The sequence below is a fragment of the Crinia signifera genome, unplaced genomic scaffold, assembly GCF_055691185.1.
Source record: "Crinia signifera unplaced genomic scaffold, ASM5569118v1 HAP2_SCAFFOLD_69, whole genome shotgun sequence".
NCBI lineage: Eukaryota > Metazoa > Chordata > Amphibia > Anura > Myobatrachidae > Crinia > Crinia signifera.
This window is the reverse complement of record NW_028142589.1, coordinates 310,375-333,974: the sequence shown is the minus strand read 5'-3', so window position 1 is coordinate 333,974 and position 23,600 is coordinate 310,375. Positions and strand designations below refer to the sequence as shown.

At 45.1% G+C, this 23,600-nt stretch overlaps 1 protein-coding gene across 1 annotated transcript; it reads right to left on the bottom strand.

Annotated features, from left to right (window-relative positions):
• Positions 1-16,890: 16,890 nt before the first annotated feature.
• LOC146056001 (myeloid-associated differentiation marker homolog) lies at positions 16,891-20,133 on the bottom strand. Its single transcript, XM_083168340.1, has one exon. The coding sequence runs from the start codon at positions 19,914-19,916 to the stop codon at positions 18,999-19,001; it is 918 nt and encodes a 305-aa protein (XP_083024466.1). The 5' UTR covers positions 19,917-20,133; the 3' UTR covers positions 16,891-18,998.
• Between the last annotated feature and the right edge of the window lie 3,467 nt (positions 20,134-23,600).

Genomic DNA, 23,600 nt, shown 5'->3' with positions numbered 1-23,600 from the left:
CAGAGATATTGTTACATTGTCAAATATAGCAACTAATTTGCTGAATGCCCAGTCCTATACTATTGTCACTGAGGTATTGCTTACAGTTGATACCACTGGTTAGAGACCAGCAAAGTCAATAGTGTAAATAGCTCCTAATTGGAGAGAGAATAACTAGTGGAGCTCTGGTAGATTCAATACTCTGTCTATATTCCTTATAGTGTTAGGTGTATGAATAAAGTATCTCCGCTCACCCTTCCTGCAGCTGTAATGGTTTATATAAGCAACTGTCCCTCTCTCTGTCCTCCTCTTTCCTGCTCTTTCTCCTTCCTTGTTAAACTGTCCCTCTTCTATGATTCTCTTCCTGCTTGGCTGAGAACTCCACTGCGAAGCACTTTGTGCAATGTGCTTTTACTTTCAAGCCATTTACCTCCTCCCATCTCCCGTAGGTATTGCTGTCAGGCAAACAGACTATACCTAGGTGTAGAGGGGCGTGCTTGGGGCGTTTCTTATTAGAGGGGGGCTGTGCTGGCTTGACAGCGGCTGCTGGGCGGTGACGAGGAGGCAGCTCCGTGCCTAGATGGGCTGTCGGGCAGCGCCGTGCCACTGCTTCCTTACTCCGCCCCTCCCGTCTCCCGCAGGGCTCCCCGTATGTGAGTGAGTCCCTGGGTGTAGAAGGGCGGTATTGTATCAGAGGGCGGCGGTTCTCCTATTCGGGCAGCGCCGCTCAGTCTCTGGCCGCAGATGCCGGCATCAGCTGGGCGGTGACAAGCTCCGTCATCGGCGGTGGGCGGGGAAGAGGCGGCTCTTTCACCTGGCTTGTGCGGCGCTGGGCGGCTCCTTTCCCCAACCGTCACGCCTCCTCCCGTCTCCCGCTGGTACTACCAGGGTGTAGAGGGGCGCGCCGGAGGGTCTCCTTCCCTGGCTGCTCGTCACCAGCAGTGGGCGGAATCTTCCTTCAGTCGGCCGGACTTGGACTGGGGTGCGGTGGCCAGCGGGCGGCTTCTTCTCATACAGGGGCAGCGCGGCTTCTCGGGTGAGTGCTATGCTGTCGGCGCTTCTTCAGACAGCGCAGAGTTTTACCAGTCAGCCGTAGGCAGCGTCTTAGGCTCTATTCTCCCTCACCCTCTCCCGTCTCCCGCTGAGCGCTGCTATAGCATAGGCAGGCTCAGGGTGTGGAGGGGTACGCTTCAGGGGGGCCCTTCTCTGGCGGCAGGTCACGGCATCCACCGGTGCTGAACAGCCACCTCTAGCTTTTCTCCGGCGGCCTTAGATACAGGACTGATTGAAGTCCCAGGTGCTGCTTGGGTATTGAGGTACTGTGTGCCCGGGGCACTACTTTCTTGCCGTTCTTCCCAGGCCACAAACTTGTGAGAGCTCTTTCCCTGGCTCCTGACCTCTCCTGCTGCAGTATGTTTACAGCTCAGTTTACAGTCAGAGCTGCGTGCAGGGAGGTGAGCGCTAGAAAGAGGGATCAGCTGTCTGGCTTTCACTGTGCTGACAGCTCTTTTATACATAGGCTGGGAGATCAGCTGATGCAGCACGAGCACAGCTGTTCTCCCGCTCAGCCCTCGAGCCAGCTGAGCTTCCCGCATTTTTAGTGTCCTCGAGGACACTGTAGACTGTGTTTGATTGGCACCTTGTGGTGGGTTCACTCAGAGGGCAGAAGCAGAGGGATAATCCCTGTGTAAACCACAGTCTTTGTTGTAAAAACACACTCCACTGCCACCAATGTTCTCTGCTTAATAATAGGCAATGAAAACACATATATGGCAAAGTTTCTTACTAGTATTATTTGTTTAACATATATATATTCATGCCACCCTCTTTTACAGAGTTTATGAGCAACATGTACATTTTGGTTGCTCAGTCAGTATTACCATATCTGTGCAAAAGTCCATAGCACAGTATAAATTTCCAATGCAAATGGCTGGTCACTTAAACATGTACATTTCTAACATATCTGCAGGCAAGTATATGTTACATTTAATTTAAGGTAAGAATCTTTTTATACGCTAAGGTAGGTATTTGCTAAACAGACACATTCACTATGTGCTTTCATAGACTTTACGCAGTAGCACACTCAATCTACACAAGTCGACATGTGTCAACGTGTTCACTCTAATACTAACATCGGTTTTGTATTTAGGATACAATAACATAAACCACATCTAACACCTACAAAGGATGTTTCAGCAATGTTTTAAGCCCATGACCACTATTTTGCACACAATCTTTGTATAGTACCCAAAATAATGACCTGTACCACTATCTCATCTGCTATGATTTGGATTTGACTACACTCTGGATGTAAGATGCCACCAATCACATTATTGCACTCTCATCTCTCTAACAAAGGATTCCTACATCTGCTTATGACACTGTAAAATCATATATATTTAAAAAGTTATGCATGTTTGTTCACAAGCTAATTTATCATGTTTGGCCCATTCACACATCTTTTTTTAGGGAGGACACATATGCATTCCTACACAAATGTACCTTTTCACCCTTGTTTGTCTGCCTCACCCACTCCATGAGGAAAGCATTGTTCTGGACCTGCTTTTACCTACTACTGTAGGAGCTACCTCACCTGCACACAAACTGCTTTCTCACCTATGAAGTTGCTCTGCACATGTGCTGACACAAACTAATTAGCAGGGAAAAGTTGGATAGGAACATGGGAATGGCCATGGAGAGGGTTACACATGGGAAACTTCGACCACACTTCAACAAATGTTCAAAAATACCCTGGTCAGTAAGTACACATAAATCTAGTATTTGTTTCACACAAGAAATGACACATACCACAATTTAGATTTAATTTGTAAAATAAATGTATTTGCTGTTCAGCATCACAGCTTGACACTTTAATGTGAGAAATCAAATAAACAAATAAAATAGACACACAAATAATAAAACAGCCAGAACAAGAGGTTGCATATCTCCAAACATGTGTTACCCTGCAAATGCAATGGTGAAAGAAATGGGGACACCAGAATACGTACTGCAACAACCAGGGTGAATACTAAGCAAGATACACACCACCAAAAAAAAATATCCTGCATTTGTAGAGGTCAAAATACGAACTTTCATGCCCATGGCACGCAAATGGATCGATGGCCAACTCAGGAAGCGGATGTCCAGTGCAATTTAAACCTTTGGCCTCCAACCACAGAGGAAGTGAACCAGGTCTCATTTGGGCCCTTTTTTGCCCCTTTTAGATGGGGCCTTGGGGACAGGGGCCTTTGGCTCAGCTGGCTTTCGGCGTCTTCCCCTAGTCGACACAGGAGGGTCAGCCGAGGTGGAAGGTTGGGGAGCAGCTTGGGGTGGGGCAGCAGATGGGGGATTGTCCCTTAGGGACCTGGCGGTGGACAGCTGCTCCGCAATAAGTTCATTCTGGCGGCTGAGGTGTTGGCCAATGCTTAGCATGCCAGCCGCCAGAGTTTCATTAATGCGGTTCAACGCCTCAACCTGCAGCTGGTTTGTGGCCTTCCACTCCGCCACAAAATCCGCCACCTGCTGCTGACGGATCGCAGCATCCACCCCTTGCTGCTCGATCCTGTCCAGCGTCACCAACAGGCTCTCACTCAATGTCTCCTGTGGCTGGGGCTGGGGGCGACGTCTTGCTGGAGGCTGGACCACCTGCTCCACCTGTGGCTCTGCAGAGGCCGATGCTGCCGGTACATCCTGACTTTCTGCTTCTGCTAGGATAAGAATTGAAAACAATGTCACCATCACATACGCAATAAAAAATATCTTTCTAAATACAATGCATTACTGTGACTTACCATCAAAAGCAGCAGCAAAGACCTCCACCGGGAGCTCACTGTCCATATTGGAGATCCCCCTGATCTCCCCCACATCGATCACGTCACAGGAGTCCAGCTCCAGGGGGGTAAACTCCAAATGGTCAGGCATAGGACCGCTCCCGGTGGACATGCTGTGGTTGTACCGGTCAGTCATCTTCCTCTTCAGGGCACTTTTGAAGTCAGTCCACCTACAAGTTTAAAAATACAAATATCACCATGAGATATGTGCACCACTGTGCTACGTGTAGGGTTACCACCTAGTCCCTTTAATTCCGGACACATGTTACTTACACAGGTTCTGTGGCAGTTTAAAATTAGGTGAAGTGGAGTCTTGAAGTCAGCCAGCCACAGTGTGCCACTGTGTAATTAATATGTGTCCGGAATTAAAGGGACTAGGTGGTACCCCTAGCTACGTGACATTTCCTAGTGTGGGTGATCTTTTGTGCCATGTGTGGCCAAATATTTCTTTGATGGACAAAACCATGTGCACTGCAGGTGAGGCAGGTGTAAAACCCCACCCAAATCTGATTATCTCTGCACAAGTAACACCTGCCTCACCTGCAGTGCACATGGTTTTGTCCATCTAAGAAATATTTGGGCAGAAAGAGTGAACTAGAATAAGGGCCTCAGTTCCTGCTGGAGACTGCTGAAAAATTGCCCTGACAAACACACTAACCTTTTCTTCACCGCGTCCCAAGTTCTGACCACTGGTGACACCTGGTTCACTTCCTCTGTGATCTTGTCCCAAAGGTTTCTCCTTGCACTGGCACCCGGCTTCCTGGTTGCCAATTCAATCCATTCGCGTGCCCTGGGCACTAGAATTCGCATTTCGGCCTCTACAAATGCAGGGTTTCTCTTTCTGGTGGTGGTATCCTGCTCAGTCATCACCCTAGATGTTGCAGCACGTTTTCTGGTGGCCCCAGTTCTCTCACCATGCACCTGCTGGGTCACACCTGTTTGGAGAGATGCAACCTCTTGTTCTGGCTGGTTGCTTGGCCCTTGTGGAGCTGGTGGAGGTTCACCAGGGCCTGTTACTGAGGGGCCCGCTTGATCTTGCAGGCGACTCCTCTCTTGGGCCCTCCTTCTCCGCTCCTGTTCCCTCTTGTTGAGTGCATCAAGCATGGATTCTGCTGTAGCTCTCTGCAGAGCGTCCTCTGCTGCAGAATCGTCTGAGTCAGACATGTTTGCAGCAATTGTGGGCTGCATCTGACTGAATATTTATATGTTAATCTCCCGCCATGAACAAGGGGGCGTATAATTTTTCCCGCAATGTAGATGCAAATTTACGCCGATATTTCCCGCCGATAATTCCCGCTTAAATTACGCAGGTCTCAACGCACCTGATCAAACACCTGTATATGCACATACACAGGTTGTGGAGCATTGTGCTACATCGTGAAATGTGGGCACCTGTCATTCCAATGACGAGTGTTGTCAGCTGGTATCTGTTGGAGTTCGTGTATGCTTTGTGAGTCACATTTCAAAACATCACGTTATAATGCTTTCCTTACATATGTAATGTGTATGAAATTGTCATACAGCAACATGTTGCATTGTGGCCCTTTAGGCAGCGTAGTTATAAGTAGAGGGTTGCGTGTATTATTTTCCGCCTACTGTATATACTGTACTCCTCTCCATGCATATCGGTGTATCGTGCCCCCTTTAAGCAGCGTAGTTATAAGTAGAGGGTTGCGTGTATTATTTTCCGCCTACTGTATATACAGTACTCCTCTCCATGCATATCGGTGTATCGTGCCCCCTTTAAGCAGCGTAGTTATAAGTATAGGGTTGCGTGTATTATTTTCCGCACACTGTAAATACAGTACTTCTCTCTTCATTGAATGCATGCTGTTGGTTGTGGTGTGTGTATATCGGAACGGTCCGCGTAAGTTTCTATTCGCATCCAGTTTGTTAATGTAAGAAGGATTAATAAAGTTAATACCAAACAAACAATTTTTTACACCAATCAGCAAGCACCAAAAGTGATATATGTACCTGCAATTAATAACTGCGCCATTGCCACCATGACTTCAACCAGGGCTAGGGCGTTTTCTACCCAGGAGCTATTGGCCTTGGTTGAGGTCATGGACCGCCGCCTGGGGCCCAGGGGCCCTTATGTGTCCAATCGGGAAAAGCGGCGGGCATACAATGCTGCCCGCCGGCTAATTTTCGCCAGGACCGGCGTGGATAGGAGCCTGGCTCAACTGGAGCGGCGCTGGTCGGACCTGCGCCGGCGGCAGCCAGTGTTGCTCAGCACACTTCGCCGCCATATTGCCCGATGTAAGTTTTTATTTACTAGTATGCCTGCGTTATTTTGCAAATGTTTTCTGTACTTTTTATAAATGTGTCCCTGAGTATGTGGGTGTATATGGGGTGTATATGGGGGTGTATATGGGGGTGTATATGGGTGTATATGGGGGGTATATGGGTGTATATGGGGGGTATATGGGGGGTATATGGGGGTATAGGGGGTGTATATGGGTGTATATGGGGGGTATATGGGTGTATATGGGGGTGTATATGGGGGGTATATGGGGGTATAGGGGGTGTATATGGGTGTATATGGGGGGTATATGGGGTGTATATGGGTGTATATGGGGGGGTATATGGGTGTATATGGGGGTGTATATGGGGTGTATATGGGTGTATATGGGGGGTATATGGGGTGTATATGGGTGTATATGGGGGGGTATATGGGGGGTATATGGGTGTATATGGGGGTGTATATGGGTGTATAGGGGGTGTATAGGGGGGGGTTTAAGTAGTTGATCAGTTTTTGGGTGTAGGGTATCAAATAGTTTGCATGATAAATGTCTGAAATTTCACAGCAATGATAATTTTGAAGGTTAGGAGCATGACTAATGTGAATTTTTCTTTCCCCCTTTTTTATGAAACCCAATCTTCGATTTCTATGCCATCAACATGAACATTTCAGCACGGGCAAGGGCACGCATTGAAGCCCGGGAGCAGGCAGCCCGGGACCAGGCAGCCGAGGAGGAGGAGGAAGAGGAGGGGGAAGAAGAGGAAGAGGAAGAGGAGGAGGAGGAAGAGGAGGAGGAAGAAGAGGAAGAGGAGGAGGAGGAAGAGGAGGAGGAGGAAGAGGAGGAGGAGGAGGAGAAGAAAGAGGAGGAGGAAGAGGAGGAGGAGGAAGAAGAGGAGGAGGAAGAAGAGGAGACCCAGGGTGCAGTTTGGACCCACACAATTTCCCCATCCCCTTCCCCCTCCACAACCCCCACCCCCTCCACAACCCCCACCCCCTCCACAACCCCCCCCCTCCACAACCCCCACCCCCTCCACAACCCCCACCCCCTCCACAACCCCCCCTCCCCACCCCATTTCCAACCCCCCTACACCTCTCCACCACCCACCCCCAAACCTCTCCACTCCCCACTCACACCCACTACCTCGGTCCAAACTCCAGGACCATCCCCCTTGCTCGTGACCCCCCCAACCACTGCACAGCCAACCAGCGGCGCCCAGGATGGCTCAAGTAGCCGTAAGTAAATAATGTGTCTAATGTTGACCTACACATTTCTACACATAAACAATCACAACAACCACATATGTGTATCCAACATCAACATTAGTTGCAACATATCACTGCAGGCCGACCATGAGGTGTGTCCTGTCCTTCTCCAGGAACAAGGCTCCCCTTGGTGGTTTTTTTGAGTGTGGCCATGCCTCACCCCTTGAATAATTGACATAACAGTACATCCAATGAGATATCCGACATTAGTGGTGTGGTAGTTATGTGGCTCCAGGTGTTGGGTAACTCCAGTTCCCAGCATGATGTGCAACACAGGGCCGGATTATAATGGAGGCGCAAGGGGTCAGTGCCCCTGGGCCCCCCTCTAGCTAGGGGCCCCCTGTGGTTGTCATGTATTTTTTAAAAATAAAATGTTTAAGTTCTGGTTTTTTTTTTTTAGCTAAATGTTTTGTGCATGGGTGGGGTAGTGCTGCAGCTTGACCTATCTGCCAATGTGACAATGATTTACGGTGCTGAGCATCGGGAGCCAAGGCACACTGATTGCACAAGTGTGCAGTGCATTTCTGGGAGTTGACTAAGTCCCATGACACTTTGCACCAGAGGACAGAGGCTGAGAAGTTTGTGCTGAGCTCTGATTGGTGGAGCTCATTACATGCTTCTCAGGTCCATGGAGAACAGCAGCAGCAGCTTAGTCATAGGAGGGTTTTTAATCAGAGGCAGCACTAGGACTGTGAGGTCTCCTCCAGAGTAAGGGGCAGAGGGACAAACACAGGCTTTTCATGTGGTGTGTGTATATATATATATATATATGGTGTCTATTATTATTCCGAGTGCCGCCAACCCCCTGTCTATATATATATATATATATATATATATATATATATATATATATATATCCCCTGCAGGTAACCATTGACCAAGTTTATTCTGCCTTTACTCTATGTTTTGACAGTATAATATTCGCCCATGCAGTGTGCGGCCAGTAATGACAAGTGCAAGGGGGCCCCCCGCTCTAAAGTACCCCGGGCCCCCCAAAGGCTTAATCTGCCACTGGTGCAACTTAAATGTAGAGATTGTTTTGGTAATAGTGTGTGAGGCCATGCGGATGCATGCTTTACAAACATAGCTGTAGGCCTATAATTTGTACAGCAATGTCCTAAATTTAAAATAGTAAGGAGTGCTTAAGCCACAACAATGTCATAACCCTTAAATAGCACAGGCTAATTGTGAGGTTAGAGGACAGTCCCCCAAAACCAAAGTACCAATTGGGATACAGCATACATTCATTGATGAAGGAGTAATTGAATTAATGTTATTTACTATGTACAGTATGTGTGTGTTAACATATTTTTTTTTAGTACTGTGTTTACAGCAGACCCATCTTCAATGTAGTTTCTAAATGTATGTGGCCTTCACACATAACTCTGAACTTTTTATTATGTACAAATACAACAAACATTTGTGTATGTTATATATTATTTTTTTGTTTTATCCCTTCATTACAGACACTGAACAGCAGCAGGAGGAGGTGGCAGCCCTCATGCGGGAAATCATGCTGACCCTGGTGTACCTCCAGCTCCTTTTTGGCCTTCTGGAGGCGCGCCTTTAATTTTTTATTTATCCCCCCCCCCTTTTATTTTTGTCTAAAATAAAAGTTTGATTACAGTTCGAAATTGCCTGTGTTTTTAATAATAAATATGTTACAGGGCGTGTAAGGGTAGGTACATACAGATGTGTACTGTAAGTTATACTTGTAATTTGAGGTGAGGGGTAATGATTGATGTGTGAATGTGTGTGTTTTTGAGTAAAATAACACATAGTGAAAATGCATGAATGTTTAATGTTGTTCGATTAAAACATCACACATAACATCAGGGTAGGTATATACATGTTACACATTTTGGACAAAGTAATTACGTACATAATTTAGTACATATACAGAAACACCAACATAACTTGATTTAAAAGTAACAGCAATATGGGGACACATAGATAGTGATTAAAATGCCACATTAGAACATAACAAATATACATGTAATGTGGGTTCAAATGTAGTTTTATTAGGTCTTTATTAAGGTAGACAATTGAGTTAATAGAAAACAATAATTGAATAACAAATAGATTAATTAATCAATTGTCAGATTAGTAGTTGAGAGGCAAGATTTGCAGGTCCATATATGTGAAGGGTATGCCAGCGTGCACGGACGTACGCTCACTCTCACGAGCGGTGACATAAGCTGAGTTTTCCATTGAAAACAATAGGGACCCGTCCGTGCAAACTGGCGTACGCTCAGATCTCCGCAAGAAGTCGGTGGGGAGACGGAGGAAAGACGGCCGTACACGGCGCCGTACGCTCAGTTGTAGGCCTGTTGTCGGAGTGCAAGGGCTGGCCCGTCCGCGTACGTTGCCGTACGCTCATTTGTACGCCACTCCCCTTCTACGGTATTTCTGCCCGTACGTAAGTGGCTGATTTGTGGGTGGACTTAACCCTAACGGCCGCGTACGGCTAGCGTGCGGTAATGGCGAACGTACGCACGTTTGGCCGCTCCGAGCAGAATAATGCCCAAGGTGTGGCTTAATGTGTAAGGGGCATTACAGTGTGCAGCATCATGTGTAAGGGGCATTATGTGTGCAGCATCATGTGTAAGGGGCATTATGTGCGCAGCATCATGTGTAAGGGATACTATGGTGCGCGGCATCATGTGTAATTTGTACTATGGTGTGCGGCATCATGTGTAATGGGTACTATGGTGTGCGGCATCATGTGTAATGGGTACTATGGTGTGCGGCATCATGTGTAATGGGTACTATGGTGCCATCAAGCAAAAACCCCCTAGCAATGAGCATGTAGGTAAGCAGCACTTATGTGGCAAATATGTAATGGGCATTACGGTTTGTTATATACAGTAGTATGTAATGGGCATCATGATGTGTGGCACAATGTGTAATGGGCATTATGGTGTGTGGCCTTATGTGTAATTGGCATTACGGCATGTGGCTTTATGTGTAATAGGTATTATGGAGTTTGCTAAAATGTGTAATGGGCATTACTGTGTATGGTCTAAAGCAGTTGTAGCCAACTCCAGTTTCGAGAGCTACCAACAGTTCACATTTTCCAGACAACCTAGCTGCTGCACGGGTGCACTCATTACTAGCTGAAACATTTTAAACGATCCACAGGTGGAGCTAGTTACTTCACTTGTGATTCTGTAAGGTGATCTGGAAAACATGCACTGTTGGTAGCTCTCGAGGACTGGAGTTGGCTACCCCAGGTCTAAAGTGTAATACCACACCCCTTTTTGTGATGCCATGCCTCCTTCCCATGAGGCCACGCCCCCTTTTTGACCATCGGCTACGCCGCGCAAAGGTCCCCCTGCTATTATGTCTAGATCTGGGACCACCCATTACCATGATTCTAGATTCGCCTATGATATGGAGATATATATACTGGCAGATTCTCAGTTAGTTTAGTAATACCACTCAGGTGCATGAAAGAGACGGGTGATACTGGATAAGAAAAAAATGGTTATAATGCCAATCATTGTGCTGAAGGGAATCAATGTATTTTTTTCTTACCCAGAATTTTTTTTTTCTTCCCTTTCATGCACCTGAGTGGCTTTACTAAAGTAATTGATTATCTGCCAGTATATACAGTATATGTCTGTTGTGAGAGGCAGAAAGGAACCTGCATTAGGAGGATGTGCAGGTCCTTAGGTGCCACATAGGGGGTTATTCTGATTCACTCAGAAAGGCACAATCACTCTCTAATGGACAAAACCATATGCACATGGGTAACATGTGCAGAGAGAGTTAGATTTGGGTGGGAGGGGGGGGGGGTGTACTTCAAACTAATAAAAATAAAGCAGCCAGTATTTACCCTGCACAGAAACAATAAAACACCCAAAAACACCCACTTTCTCTGCACATGTTACATCAGCCCCACCTGCAGTCCATATGGTTTTGTCCATTAGAGAGTGATTGTGCCTTTCCGAGTGAAGCAGAATATCCCGCTTAGAGTATTATGGGGTTGCTGCAAGGTAGGAAGCTCTTAGTTTCTATTAACACTTACTGTAGCACTTTATTTTCTTCACTAACACTATTTATTTAATATATTATTGACCTCTTATTATTTTCATTTTCTGTATATAGCTTCTGCTTCCTAACACTAATATTTATTAACACTTTAATTTTTTCACTGGTGTGCTACCCTGGGCTTTCTGGCTTATGCTGATTTTTTTGGGGTGCCGCACCCTGCACCTAGATATAGCACTAGGGACCCCCAATACACAGAGAAGCCTTGACAATGGCTTGAGGGCTTATATATACATTTGCATAAATATATGTAAGCAATATCTCAGCATTCTATTATCAAGTAGTGTTCAATGCTAGTTACTACTGCCATTCAGTATGCTGAAGGTAAGTCATATGGAGATGTTTAACGTTAAAAAGATGTAACTCTACTGCCATCTGCTGTCACAAGCACTAACTTGTTTCCTTTTGTAAAATTACTGAATAAGGCTCAATAATGATATTGGCACCAATAGTCATTTCCGGGAAAATGACGCATATCATTAAGTGTGTGTGCCTGCATACATGGTCTAATTCAGCATGGATCGCTAATTAGAGAATTGACAGTTGCAGCCCAGGAAGAAAGAAAAGATGCCCATTACAAAGTTGTGAATGCATTGCAAATAGTGATAAATGCCAGGTTTCCGCCCCTAGACACCGGTTTCCTGTCAGTCACACTGCGGCTCCTTTGCAACATCTATGAGCACAGATTTGTTTCGATATTTGGGGCCGAGTATGCACATTTGTTCGATAATTGGCCAATTTGCAAATTCTCTGATTAGCAACCAATGCCGAATTAGACCCATGGTTGGATTGACTGTACAGAACAATCAATCAAACTATATTGTGTGTGAGGCTCTGCAGGTTAATGAGGGACAGAATGTGTATATGCGCCTATATGTTCAAGTTCGTTATGTCGTCCTTCGTTTTTAGCAGGTGAAGAAAAGGCGACATCTACTCTATTTTATGTCGTTATCAGATTGGCTGCGGGTGGTTGTGGATGGCAGAACACATTTCTTCACTTCACCTGCAGAGGCTGCTGCATGGTAGGATGGTTTTATACTGCATGCGCCTTCGCCATCATTCGATGATCGCCAACCATCGAATGATGGGGGCAGATACCACAAGGATGTGAATGGATGTTACGTTCGCAAGCCCTGCATGTGAAGCCACCTTGGGAATGGGTGGCGGCCAGCCACCATTCGCAAGGCGGGGTTTGGTTGACGCGCAAGGGTGCGAATTCGCATCCAAACGAGTCAACCAGAATAACCCCCAAATTGCTTCTTAGGCTCCCGGTAGACTTGACAGGTATGGCCCAATATCGCCTGCCTAATGGCAGCTGGTTAAACAAGTTGTGGCCAGGATGTAGCTGGTCCGTTACTATCTTCATTGCCTGCTGCTATGCCTGGGACAGATACAGGTCCTGGACAGGGGGAAGGTCAGCCCAATGATCTTTTCGGCTGACCTCACTACCTTTTGAAGCCTGCATTTAATGTTCTCACTGGCAGATCCATATTACTCTACCCACTTTGCCTTATTCTACTCATGTGCCTTTTTGGTTTCTCCATTGAAAGATGTTCAATTTTATACGTATATTTTTAATTTTCTGTCAGTTAGTGCAGAAGGGGTTGGAGAGATACTCTTGCATGGCTTAGCCATAGGCCTCCCTAGTGGACTTTCTTCATCTCTTGGAGAAGGGTGACTTTAGGGCGGATGCCAGCATTTTAACATACTATTAAGTGGAGTTTGTCCTATGTTTTTGTTGATTACTTGTATGTTAATGTTACTTCCTTTGTAATTGTTGATAGAGTACTGTTGATAGAGTATTATACATACAACTAAATTGACGTCAGTCAATCTATGTGACATGTAGCTACTGACTTGAGTAAGTCATATTTATGTGATTCCCTTAGTGCCCATAAATGTATCCAGTTTTGATTTAAATTCATTAACAGTAGTTGCTGCAACCACCTCTTCCGGCAATCTGTTCCAGAATTTCACTACTTTAATGGTAAAGAATCCTCTTAAGTCCTTTCCTGGAGCCTCATGCCTGTGTGTACTAAGTATAGTCCTGACACTGAACATTTCATTCCCAATCCTGTATTTGAACATACTAATTATATCTCCTCTGAACCTCTGTTTCTCCAGTGAAAACATATTCAGCTTGGTTAGCCTATCTTTGTATTCTAGTGATTCAAGACATTTCACTAGTTTAGTCACCCTTCTCTGTACCTGTTCCAATTCATTTATGTCATTTTGAATGTGCGGTGCCCAGAACTGGACATAGAAGTGTGGTCTCACCAATGCCTTGAAAAGGGGCACTATCATCCCTATTTCTTTTTCTGCGTCGGCGGTAAAGAAAGGTCATCTTGAGTAGTTGTGTGAGTATGTAGATAGTGGGTGCACTCCCCCCGACATCGATTGTCATGAACCATGCTTCTGCACAGGAGATGGACACACCATTTGCAAGGGTGGTTGTGCAGGGAGAGTGATCGGTATATGTATGGTATGGTGAGGTTTACCCCCACTTTTCCTTTCTTGACCATTCTTTGGTGCCGCCAGCACTTGTGTCTGTGTCTTTATATTTAGTGTTAAGTTAAGGTTAAGTTATGAATCAAGTTTATAAAGTGTCAGGCATGAAGATACCAGATGGTGAGTTTATGGTAATGTGGAGGTTCCGGTCGGTTTCGTTTCTAGGAATCCAAACCTGCTAATCTCTACAAATTACCCACCACTTCTTGACGTAGCTGACCAGGGCTGTTAGGGAATTTTGTTATTTGAAAGGGCAATCGGAAACAAAGCAAATTTTACTGTTTTACATCTTGGATCCTCCGGCAGCTCTGGTGCTCCTGAGGTGCGACCCCACAACTCATCTGCGCTGCTGCCCGGTCCGGTGTGTCAGCGGGAGGGGGCGGCCGTTGACTCTCCGGTGGACTGACGGCAATGAGCGGGAGCCGCTTCTCTTGAGGCGTGCTGCTTGGCCGCCCGGAGGCACCGGCACGGTCCCGCTCGTCGGACACTGGATCTGAGGTACCGCTGCAACATTACTCCTGCATATGCAGGGACCCACAGGTACTCATAATTTATCTGGAGCTGGGGAGGTGAGGTCCGCGGCCCTCTTGAACGCTACAAAGTCCTTCTGTTGTCGGCACTGATTTGCTGGGTCTCCTCTGTCACCTAATATTGCCGATCTTGTGATATATATTAGCCACCAATATCCCTGCTTAAAAATACCCCTATTCAGGCAGGTGGACTGTACCTAAGTCAGACTCAGGATAAGTGTAGACCTGCTACTAAAATCATGAATCCTCTACAAAGCATACTGCAGGCTATAAACGACTCTACTGATAGACTGTGCCGGGAGCTGTCTGCAGTCCATGCCTGTGTGTATAATACTTCATCTGCTCCTGCTAATCCTCCTATTGAAAACACTGCTTTTACAACCCAAGACCATGTTCCTGCTACCTTCTTGGTTGGGAATGGGGCTTCATGTACCCAAGGGGAGTGCTCCATAACCATGGATTATAAGTACCAGAATCATCTGGATACAGCCTCTGTGCATCCTTCGAAGGACTACACACTAGAGACAGACTGTGTGGATGCTTTGCCGCCCTGTCGTCACCCTGAGGCGGTACGTGAAGAAGCTGGGACCCCCCAAACCCCGGGGAAATCCTGCTTGATGGTCCTATCTGGATCTGCTCATCTACTATGTCATACCCATCTAGGTCCTGATAACGAGGGGATATATCCGAATCTATACTCGAAGCTCCTGATCATTCTTTGCAAGTGGGTGCATAATCCCCTTCTACATGCCACGTATACCTCCTTTCTGGGACTGAAGGACTGGCCGGACTAGATTCACACAATGCATGGAGGCTTAATATGTTTTTTCACCCCTCTTAGTCCTGATTACCTTCGTATCTCTATTTCTACCATACCATTTATGTTATTCACCGTTATAGTCTTATGTATACATTTTGCTGATGCCTGTGTTTAATGTCTCCTTGTATCCCTAACACAAAATGCCTATTATATATATCCGTTTAGATTAGGTAACTGGATATAATGTGGTCTGACATATTTCATCGGGAGGCTGAATTTTTTTCTTTTTTGTTTGATCTGATGCCTTTGGAGTCTGGGGGTTACGCTCCCAAGTTGCTACATTTACTATGATACAATATCCTGTATTAGCAAGGGGGTGGTTGGTCAAGTTGGGAGGGGGAAGGGAATAGTTAGATAGATAGCCGGGGGTGGGGGGGGGGTACAGTTCAGGGATCCAAGTGCACCCTAGTTGGGGTTGGGTAGTACAGGGAGGGGGGTTATATAGGTGGGTTGCTTTGGGTGTTTGGGGGGGGTTGTTATTTTTTATGACATATACTAATAGGATTGGACCGAATCGTTTGGCTGGTATAGCTAGTACTGCTGAATCACTTTCTACTGACAACCAATGCAATGATTGGCAAATTAGCTCCTCCTAGATGAGCCAGTTCTGAGCGAACATGTTTATGTTTTAATTGTATGGGAAACTCAAACTATGCCCGAGTAGGCGCCCTCGGGTATATACATATACATCCTGAGATGTTCTGGAATATTGTGAATGTATAAATAATCCTGGCTCATCCATGTTCTCCTTTTGAACATCAACAATTTGTACAATGTATGTTTAGCTTAGTGATTCTGTCTGATATACATTTCAACTATACCATGTATGTGGGGGGGGGGGGTTTCGTGTTGTTTGTTATGCAAAACCAAATAAAAAATTATCGAATTTTAAAAAAAAATTATAAAAGTATCATGCAAATAAACATCGTCTAGGTTTATACACCAATGTATTTATTTATCTTTTCTAAAAAGCACAAGTAGAGATACACAAAAATAATACTTCAGGTAAAAAACAATAACAAAAGCATACATTTAAAGGTTTACAATATTATTCAGGAGGCACTGGTGTACAAAAAGCATATACTAACGATACAGTTCGTGCAAAACAAAATTAAACTTTGCATGTGTAGCACAGAGCTAATTTTAGGTTTGGATGAGGACACTATAAAGTGAACAATAGAAAATGTGTATGCCAATACTGGGAAAAGGCTAAATATATAAATATTCATCTGCCAAGTGACCTGGAAAAAAACAATGCAATTGCAACATGGTTGTTTTCCAAAGGAATCAAAGAAAAAGGACACAAAAGAAAGTGTGTGTATGCTATAAAGCACAAATATTACTGAGGTTTGGGCACAGTGCAACTCATACAGAAGGCAGAGGAGCACAAAAAAAGTGTCTAAAAGGCAGATAGTGTTCATTCTAGCACCCGCTATCTTTGAAAACCCGTGCAGTTCCTCTTCCCTGCCTGGGGTGTCGCTGTCTGCTGTAGTGCTTCTAGCACAGTGTGGTCTGTGCACTGATATGCAAACCCGAACTGTGCTAGAAACACCACAGCAGACAGCGACACCCCAGGCAAGGAAGAGGAACTGCATGGGTTTTCAAAGATAGCGGGTGCTAGAATGAACACTACAGTATCTGCCTTTTAGACACTTTTTTGTGCTCCTCTGCCTTCTGTATGAGTTGCACTGTGCCCAAACCTCAGCGGCCAATCAGGAGCCAGTAAAGTCGGCTCCTGATTGGCTAGAATTCATTCTTAGTCCAGACACCGAGGAGGAAACATCTCTGCAGCTCTGACAGACGGGGAGTTTGCTGGAGTCGCCCGGCAGCTTAAAGAAGAAGCCAGAAGATGGAAGAAGAAGGAAGAATGCCTGGACAATGTCGGACCAAGCCAGAAGAACTTCCATGGAGGACCTGGGTGAGTTGGATTTCCTTCCACAGGTCCACCATGGATTTCTTCGGACCCGGACCTGACGCCGACATGAAGATCGACATGAAGAAGAATGGCGACATGGATCCGGAACCAGGACAAGGCACCGGATCAAGACTCTGGGACCTACCTACGGGATCAAGATAGGTAAGTATCAGTGTGTGTGTAATGTATGTATTAAACTTTTATTTTACAGGTGTCAGTGTGTTTTTATTTAACTATTTTTTTTACTGTGGAACTACAAGACCCAGCGGGCCATTTAATGCCCCGCAGGCTGGGACTTGTGGTTCACCAAGTCCCAGCTTGCAGGGGAGGCTTGCTGGGACTCATAGTTCTACAGTTTAAAACAATAGTTTATTCTTCTATTTTTTACACCAGAATCAGCCCGATGCCCACCGCCCAGGGGCATCGGGGACAGCACCAGGCTTCAGCCTGGTCAGGTAAGTCCTGGAGGGGGTGGGCCCTTATTGGGGGGGTCCCCACTCCCCCAGGACCCCTGGCCAGGCTGACTGGTCGGTAGGGTTAATGCTTTGGCCGGGGGGACTTGTATAAAAAGTCTCCCCCCGGCTGTGGCATTACCCTGCTGGCCGGTTTGGCCTGGGGCTGGTTCTTAAAATACGGGGGACCCCTAGTCACTTTGTCCCCCGTATTTTGGGAACCAGCCCCGGACCTGGAGCCTGGGGCTGGTTGTTAAAAATCGGGGAACCCCTATTTGTCGGGTTCCCTGATTTTTAATTACCGGCCCCGGCTCTTTCAGCCTGGTGCTGGTTACAGCTGTGGGGGGGACCCCACTCCGTTTTTTTTTTAATATTTATTTTTCTATTTTTTTACACTGAAGCCTGCACGGATCCGACTGATCCGTGCAGGCTAAAGCCAAATACGACAGGGAAAGCAAGGTGTATTTTCCTGTCGTATTTGTGTGCCAATTAGCAGCTGTATTATCAATACGACTGCTTAGTACATCAGGAACCACCATTCTTTTGAATGGTGATTTCTGTCGTATTCTATCGATGGTGTAGACATTCGTATTTGTAAATACAAATACGAATGTTCCATCATTAGAAATACGAATTGTTGTATTTTCGGGATTGTAAATCCCGAAAATACAAATGTTTAAAAGATAGGTGTATTTCTGCCTACGAATACACCTATTTTTTACGAATCCATTTTGGTAAATTTCCCCCATAATGTTACAGGAATAAATAAGCATAGAACTTTTAACTGTATGTTCTCTGACTAGTGATTTAGGGGGATATGCAATCCTCCACCGCTATTTCCGATGGGGGAAATAGCAGCGGATACCTAATTAATGTTGTCTTTACTGACAGCATTGAAGAGGCATCATGGCAGAACAAGCTCGACTTTAAAAGCTGTCAGGCCCGTTCTGCCGATAACGGAAGTGGATTGTCCCGATCATGGCCGTATATCGACAATCCATGGCCGTTTACGCGGACACGCCCCCTTTTTCACCAACGTTTAATCCCGCCTGCCGATTTGCTGTCGATCAAAATGCAAACGGACCAGGATCATGACTGTCAGGACGGACCGACAGTCATGATCCTGGATTACATATTCCCTTTAACCTTTTGAGTGGCAACATCTCTGTGAGCGATGTTCAAAATATCCGCCTCGCTCTCATTGTTATATAAAATTCAAATAAAAAATGTTGTGTGAAAAAAAAGATTCTATTTCCTATATAAGGTAAACATTACAGCCCATCATGATGAATAACAATGTTGGCTTGGTCATTTTCATACCTATTTTGAGAAATTCACTTGGCACTCAAAGGGTTAATTCTGTTTTGGTCAAATAGCAAGCAGAACATGGTCGAATGAATAACCTAAGAGATCAGTATACACTGACGAAAATAAACAAGATCTATAATGTAAGCTATGAGATTGGCAGCTGTCAGAACAGCAATGGCTACTAATTTATCCCAATTACATAATCCACTCCGACCTGAATAGCGACTGCATTCGTTTGGACGTTGTGTGGTTCCCCTGTACTTTGAGTCAAATTGGAAGATTGGCCAGATGATCAGGGCGGAAGCATAAAACAGGACAGAAAGGAGGACGTAGGCACTGAGAGACTTCTCAAAAGTACAGGGCAACCAACTGGTACATTCCCCGACACATAAAATAATCACCAAAACAGACAGGATAAAACAAATAAAGTAAACAGATAAGCACCACTTAAGTGCATCATGTTTGGTGTACAGCGGGGGATCTGAAATGAAGACAAAAATAACACAGGCAATGAAGCTTTCTATAACTTTTAAAAGTCCAGGAACAGTTGCCATGTATCCAGTTACTTCTCCCGGCTGGGCTCTTGTTAAAGACACCTCAATGATATATGCCAGCGTGGTGAGACAGGAAAACACTACAGCCACAATCTGGTAGGTGCGCCTCTCGCTGCCGTAACTTTTGTCTTCCAAGTAGAACAGTGGGTTCAGAACGGTGGCAGAGAGGCACATCAACACAGCAAACATAGCAAAAGTGATGGGGAAGTTTTTCCAAGACACTGGCATCCGGTTTTGCACCCCTGTAAATTCCACCACAAGGATTATTATAGTGACAGCGAAACAGAAGCACCAGGAGAACATGCAAAAGTCTCCGGTTCCACTGCCCCAACCTCCTCTGTGCACAACCAAGCTGAACGTAACGCAGGCAACGATGGCTGCCAGAATGCGCACAATCCCAACTGGAGACTTTAGGGTGTGGGTGTTGCCCACCACGATTTTCGTGCGTTGGACTGGCATGGTTCTTGTACCTTTGAAAAGAAAGAAAAAGGGATGTCAAATATTGTATTAAAAAAGGCCTCAACGAGGCAATGGAATTAAACATAGTATTATAGAACAATTATTGCTTTCCTTGTCTGGTTCTGTATCATTTAATGGATTGTACCATGTGACTATGTGTAGGTGTCGAAGATAATAATATGTCCATGAAGGATAACAGCGGGCCTTCTTCAATATAAAGAATCCTTATATAATATCGATAAGACCCCCCCTCTTTTAGTATAAATTAGTTTGGACCCTACCCCCCCCCCCCCCCCCCCCCCCCCTTTTTAATACAATATTAGCCTGGATAAACCACCACAAAAGCTATATGGTGATAAACTATAAAAAGAGTCTCTCCATAATGTACTGCTATATATATATAAAAATTATACCGTATAAATTATGTCTTCATACATCCACCAATTAACGTTATTTTGTAAATAATAAAATACCATTTAGGTTATATGTTGGATATATATGTGTATATATATTTTTTTATTTTTCTATTATTATTATTTGTGCATCTCTTTCCATATATAATAAGATGATATGTGAAGTCCTATATATTTACCCTCTCTACCATATCAAATATTATTACCTTTTTTAATATATATTGTACTTATTTTCATCCCCATGACCTTGCTGTGTATATATGCAAAACTGCTTACTAATAATGCTCCCCAGAAAAATAATGACTTTTTTTCGCTATGGGCAGGGGTTAATAGTAGAAAACGATATCCGAGTGTAACATTCATGTGTTAAAATAAAGTTGCTTTTGTTCAAATAAAGGGGCAGTTCTAATACTGCACCCATCCATGATAAACAAATTCCATGTCTATGGCGACTGGCTCCGCTCCCCCGGAAGTGACGCATAACATACCACCTAAAGATGCGATGACGCGGGTATACAGCGTCACCGCATCTAGACAAATTAGGGCTTGTCAAGCCCGGACCACGTGTCATATGGCCGAATTCCGGCCAATACAACCACTGAGCTTCCGGCGGAAGCGGGAAGTCATTCTCGGCAGGTGGAACGCATATGCGTTCCACCCATATATCGCTATGAATCCAAGCTTACGAATATCGTTTTCTTAGAAAATAACACAGAGGCAGCTAACTGAGGACTCGTTTTCCAACCTAGACTGTCAATCTTAGTACCAAATGTCCTCCCCTCTGTCCATAACTGTGTTACTTGCGGGGAACAAAGTGACCTTTTGACCCGGAAGTGATAATTATTAACACAATATATTTTCATGATTTAACAGATACCCACTGGGAATATTAAATGTTTTATGGTATTATACCTACTATATCAGTATGTTTGTCTCCTACTTTATGATTAAACATTGAAATTATGATTGTAATGTATTATTACTCTGATTGAATGTCAATTGGCTACTCACTAGTATGGGTATATATACCCCTAGCCACCACACTAGAAGCCACCTTTGAAAAAGCCACAAGCTAGTGGCGAAACGCGTCAGGTGCAGCCTCTCATTCCTACAGATTGGACCCATATTACCATCCAGTCCATCGTCTGCCTACTTTTGGGAATTTCAACTCTGATCCACCCTCCAAGACCTCTACAGGACACTGAACTCCAGGTGAGCCCCGCCATCCATAGCCACCTGTATGAGACAGTGGTCCCTCATCAAATACCTCAAGTGGGACTGATAACTCTCCACCACAATAGTGACCAGGGGCACCCAGCAGCTTTTTCCTCCAGGTGAGCCAACACCATCATAGCCACCTGTTAGAGGTTCTGCCATCCCCCCTTTATCAAACCTAGTCCAGGTTGGAGAATTCCTGCCCACCCTCCTTCAGTGCTTACAACATTTACTGCAATTTCATATATGGGAGGTACCCAAATGGGGTATTGAATACCAATTTCTCTGAAAGCAAATAGAGGTCCTTTAAGGGATAAAATACGGACATTTCTCCATTGATTCCTCCAGCGGCTACTACCATCTATCCGTGAACATAGAGAGGACCGGTGAATTGTCCCCCAAAATCTTTTCCCCATTCATCTTCCCAATCGGCAGATATACCATTGGTTAAGTGCACTTTCCAATCTGGACTGATACTCAATAGGGCATTGGCCCTTACGGATACATATCCAATCAAAGAGTGAGACCTTCTTTTTAACATTTTTATTGTGCGATATTGTCATGTGCAAATGTATGTAATGTTTTTATTTATCTTTGTGATATAAATTGTTTTTTTCACCATAAAGTTGTTCAATCTATTCATTGTGACACCAGCGCTGCTTCTCTGAAACTTCATTTCTACCAATGTAGGTGAAAATGATAATTTTCACTTACTTTTATAGAAAATAAGTACCTCACAGTGGCTGGAACATCTCATACTGTTTTTGGCTTTCATCCCCCAACCATTCCGCCGTGGCCAGAACATTTTCTGCGTCGGTTCCGGCTTTCACTCCCAGAAGCATCCCGTCGCGTCCAGAACATCTCATGCGTCGGTTCCAGCTTTCAATTCCAAAAACACCTCGCCGCGGCCAGAACATCTCATCCGTCGGTTCCGGCTTTACCCCCAAGCACCTTGCCAAGGCGCTGACATTTCATTCACAGGTTCCAGCTTTCACCCTCCAGGCACATAGCTGCATACTGTATGGACAAGTTATTCGCCGGATCCAGTTTTCACATCCCAATCAAGTGTGATAGTATACAATGGTGTGAAAGTGATATATGGGGCCTACATATTATCACTTCATTTCTGCCAATGTAGGTGAAAATGATAATTTTCACTTACTTTTGTAGAAAATAAGTACGTCCCAGCGGCCGGAACATCTCATGCTCTGTTTTTGGCTTTCACCCCCCAACCATCACGCCGCAGCCGGAACATTTTCTGCGTCGGTTCCAGCTTTCATTCCCAAAAGCATCTCGTCGCAGGCCAGAACATCTCATGCGTCGGTTCTGGCTTTCACTCCCAAAAGCACCTCGTCGTGGCCAGAACATCTCATCCGTCGGTTCCGGCTTTACCCCCCAAGCACCTTGCCAAGATGGGAACATTTCATTCACAGGTTCCAGCTTTTACCCTCCAGGCACATAGCTGCATACTGTATGGACAAGTTATTCGCCGGATCCAGTTTCCACATCCCAATCAAGTGTGATAGGGTACAATGGTGTGAAAGTGATATATGGGGCCTATATATTATCACTTCATTTCTGCCAATGTAGGTGAAAATGATCATTTTCACTTACTTTTGTAGAAAATAAGAACGTCACAGCGGCCGGAACATCTCATGCTCCGTTTTTGTCTTTCACCCCTCAACCATTACGCCGTGGCCGGAACATTTTCTGCGTCGGTTCCGGCTTTCACTCCCAAAAGCATCCCGTCTCGTCCAGAACATCTCATCCGTCGGTTCTGGCTTAACCCCCCAAGCACCTTGCCAAGTCGGGAACATTTCATTCACAGGTTCCAGCTTTTACCCTCCAGGCACATAGCCGTGTACGGAACAAATTATTCCCAGGTTGCGATTTTCACACCCCAATCGAATGTGAAAGGGTACAGCGGTGTGAAAGTAATATATGGGGCCTATAAATGATCACATTTTTTTTACCAAAGAAGGTGGAAATAACAATTTTCACCTACTTTTGTAGAAAATAAGTACCTCACAGCAGCCGGTACATCTCATGCGCCGGT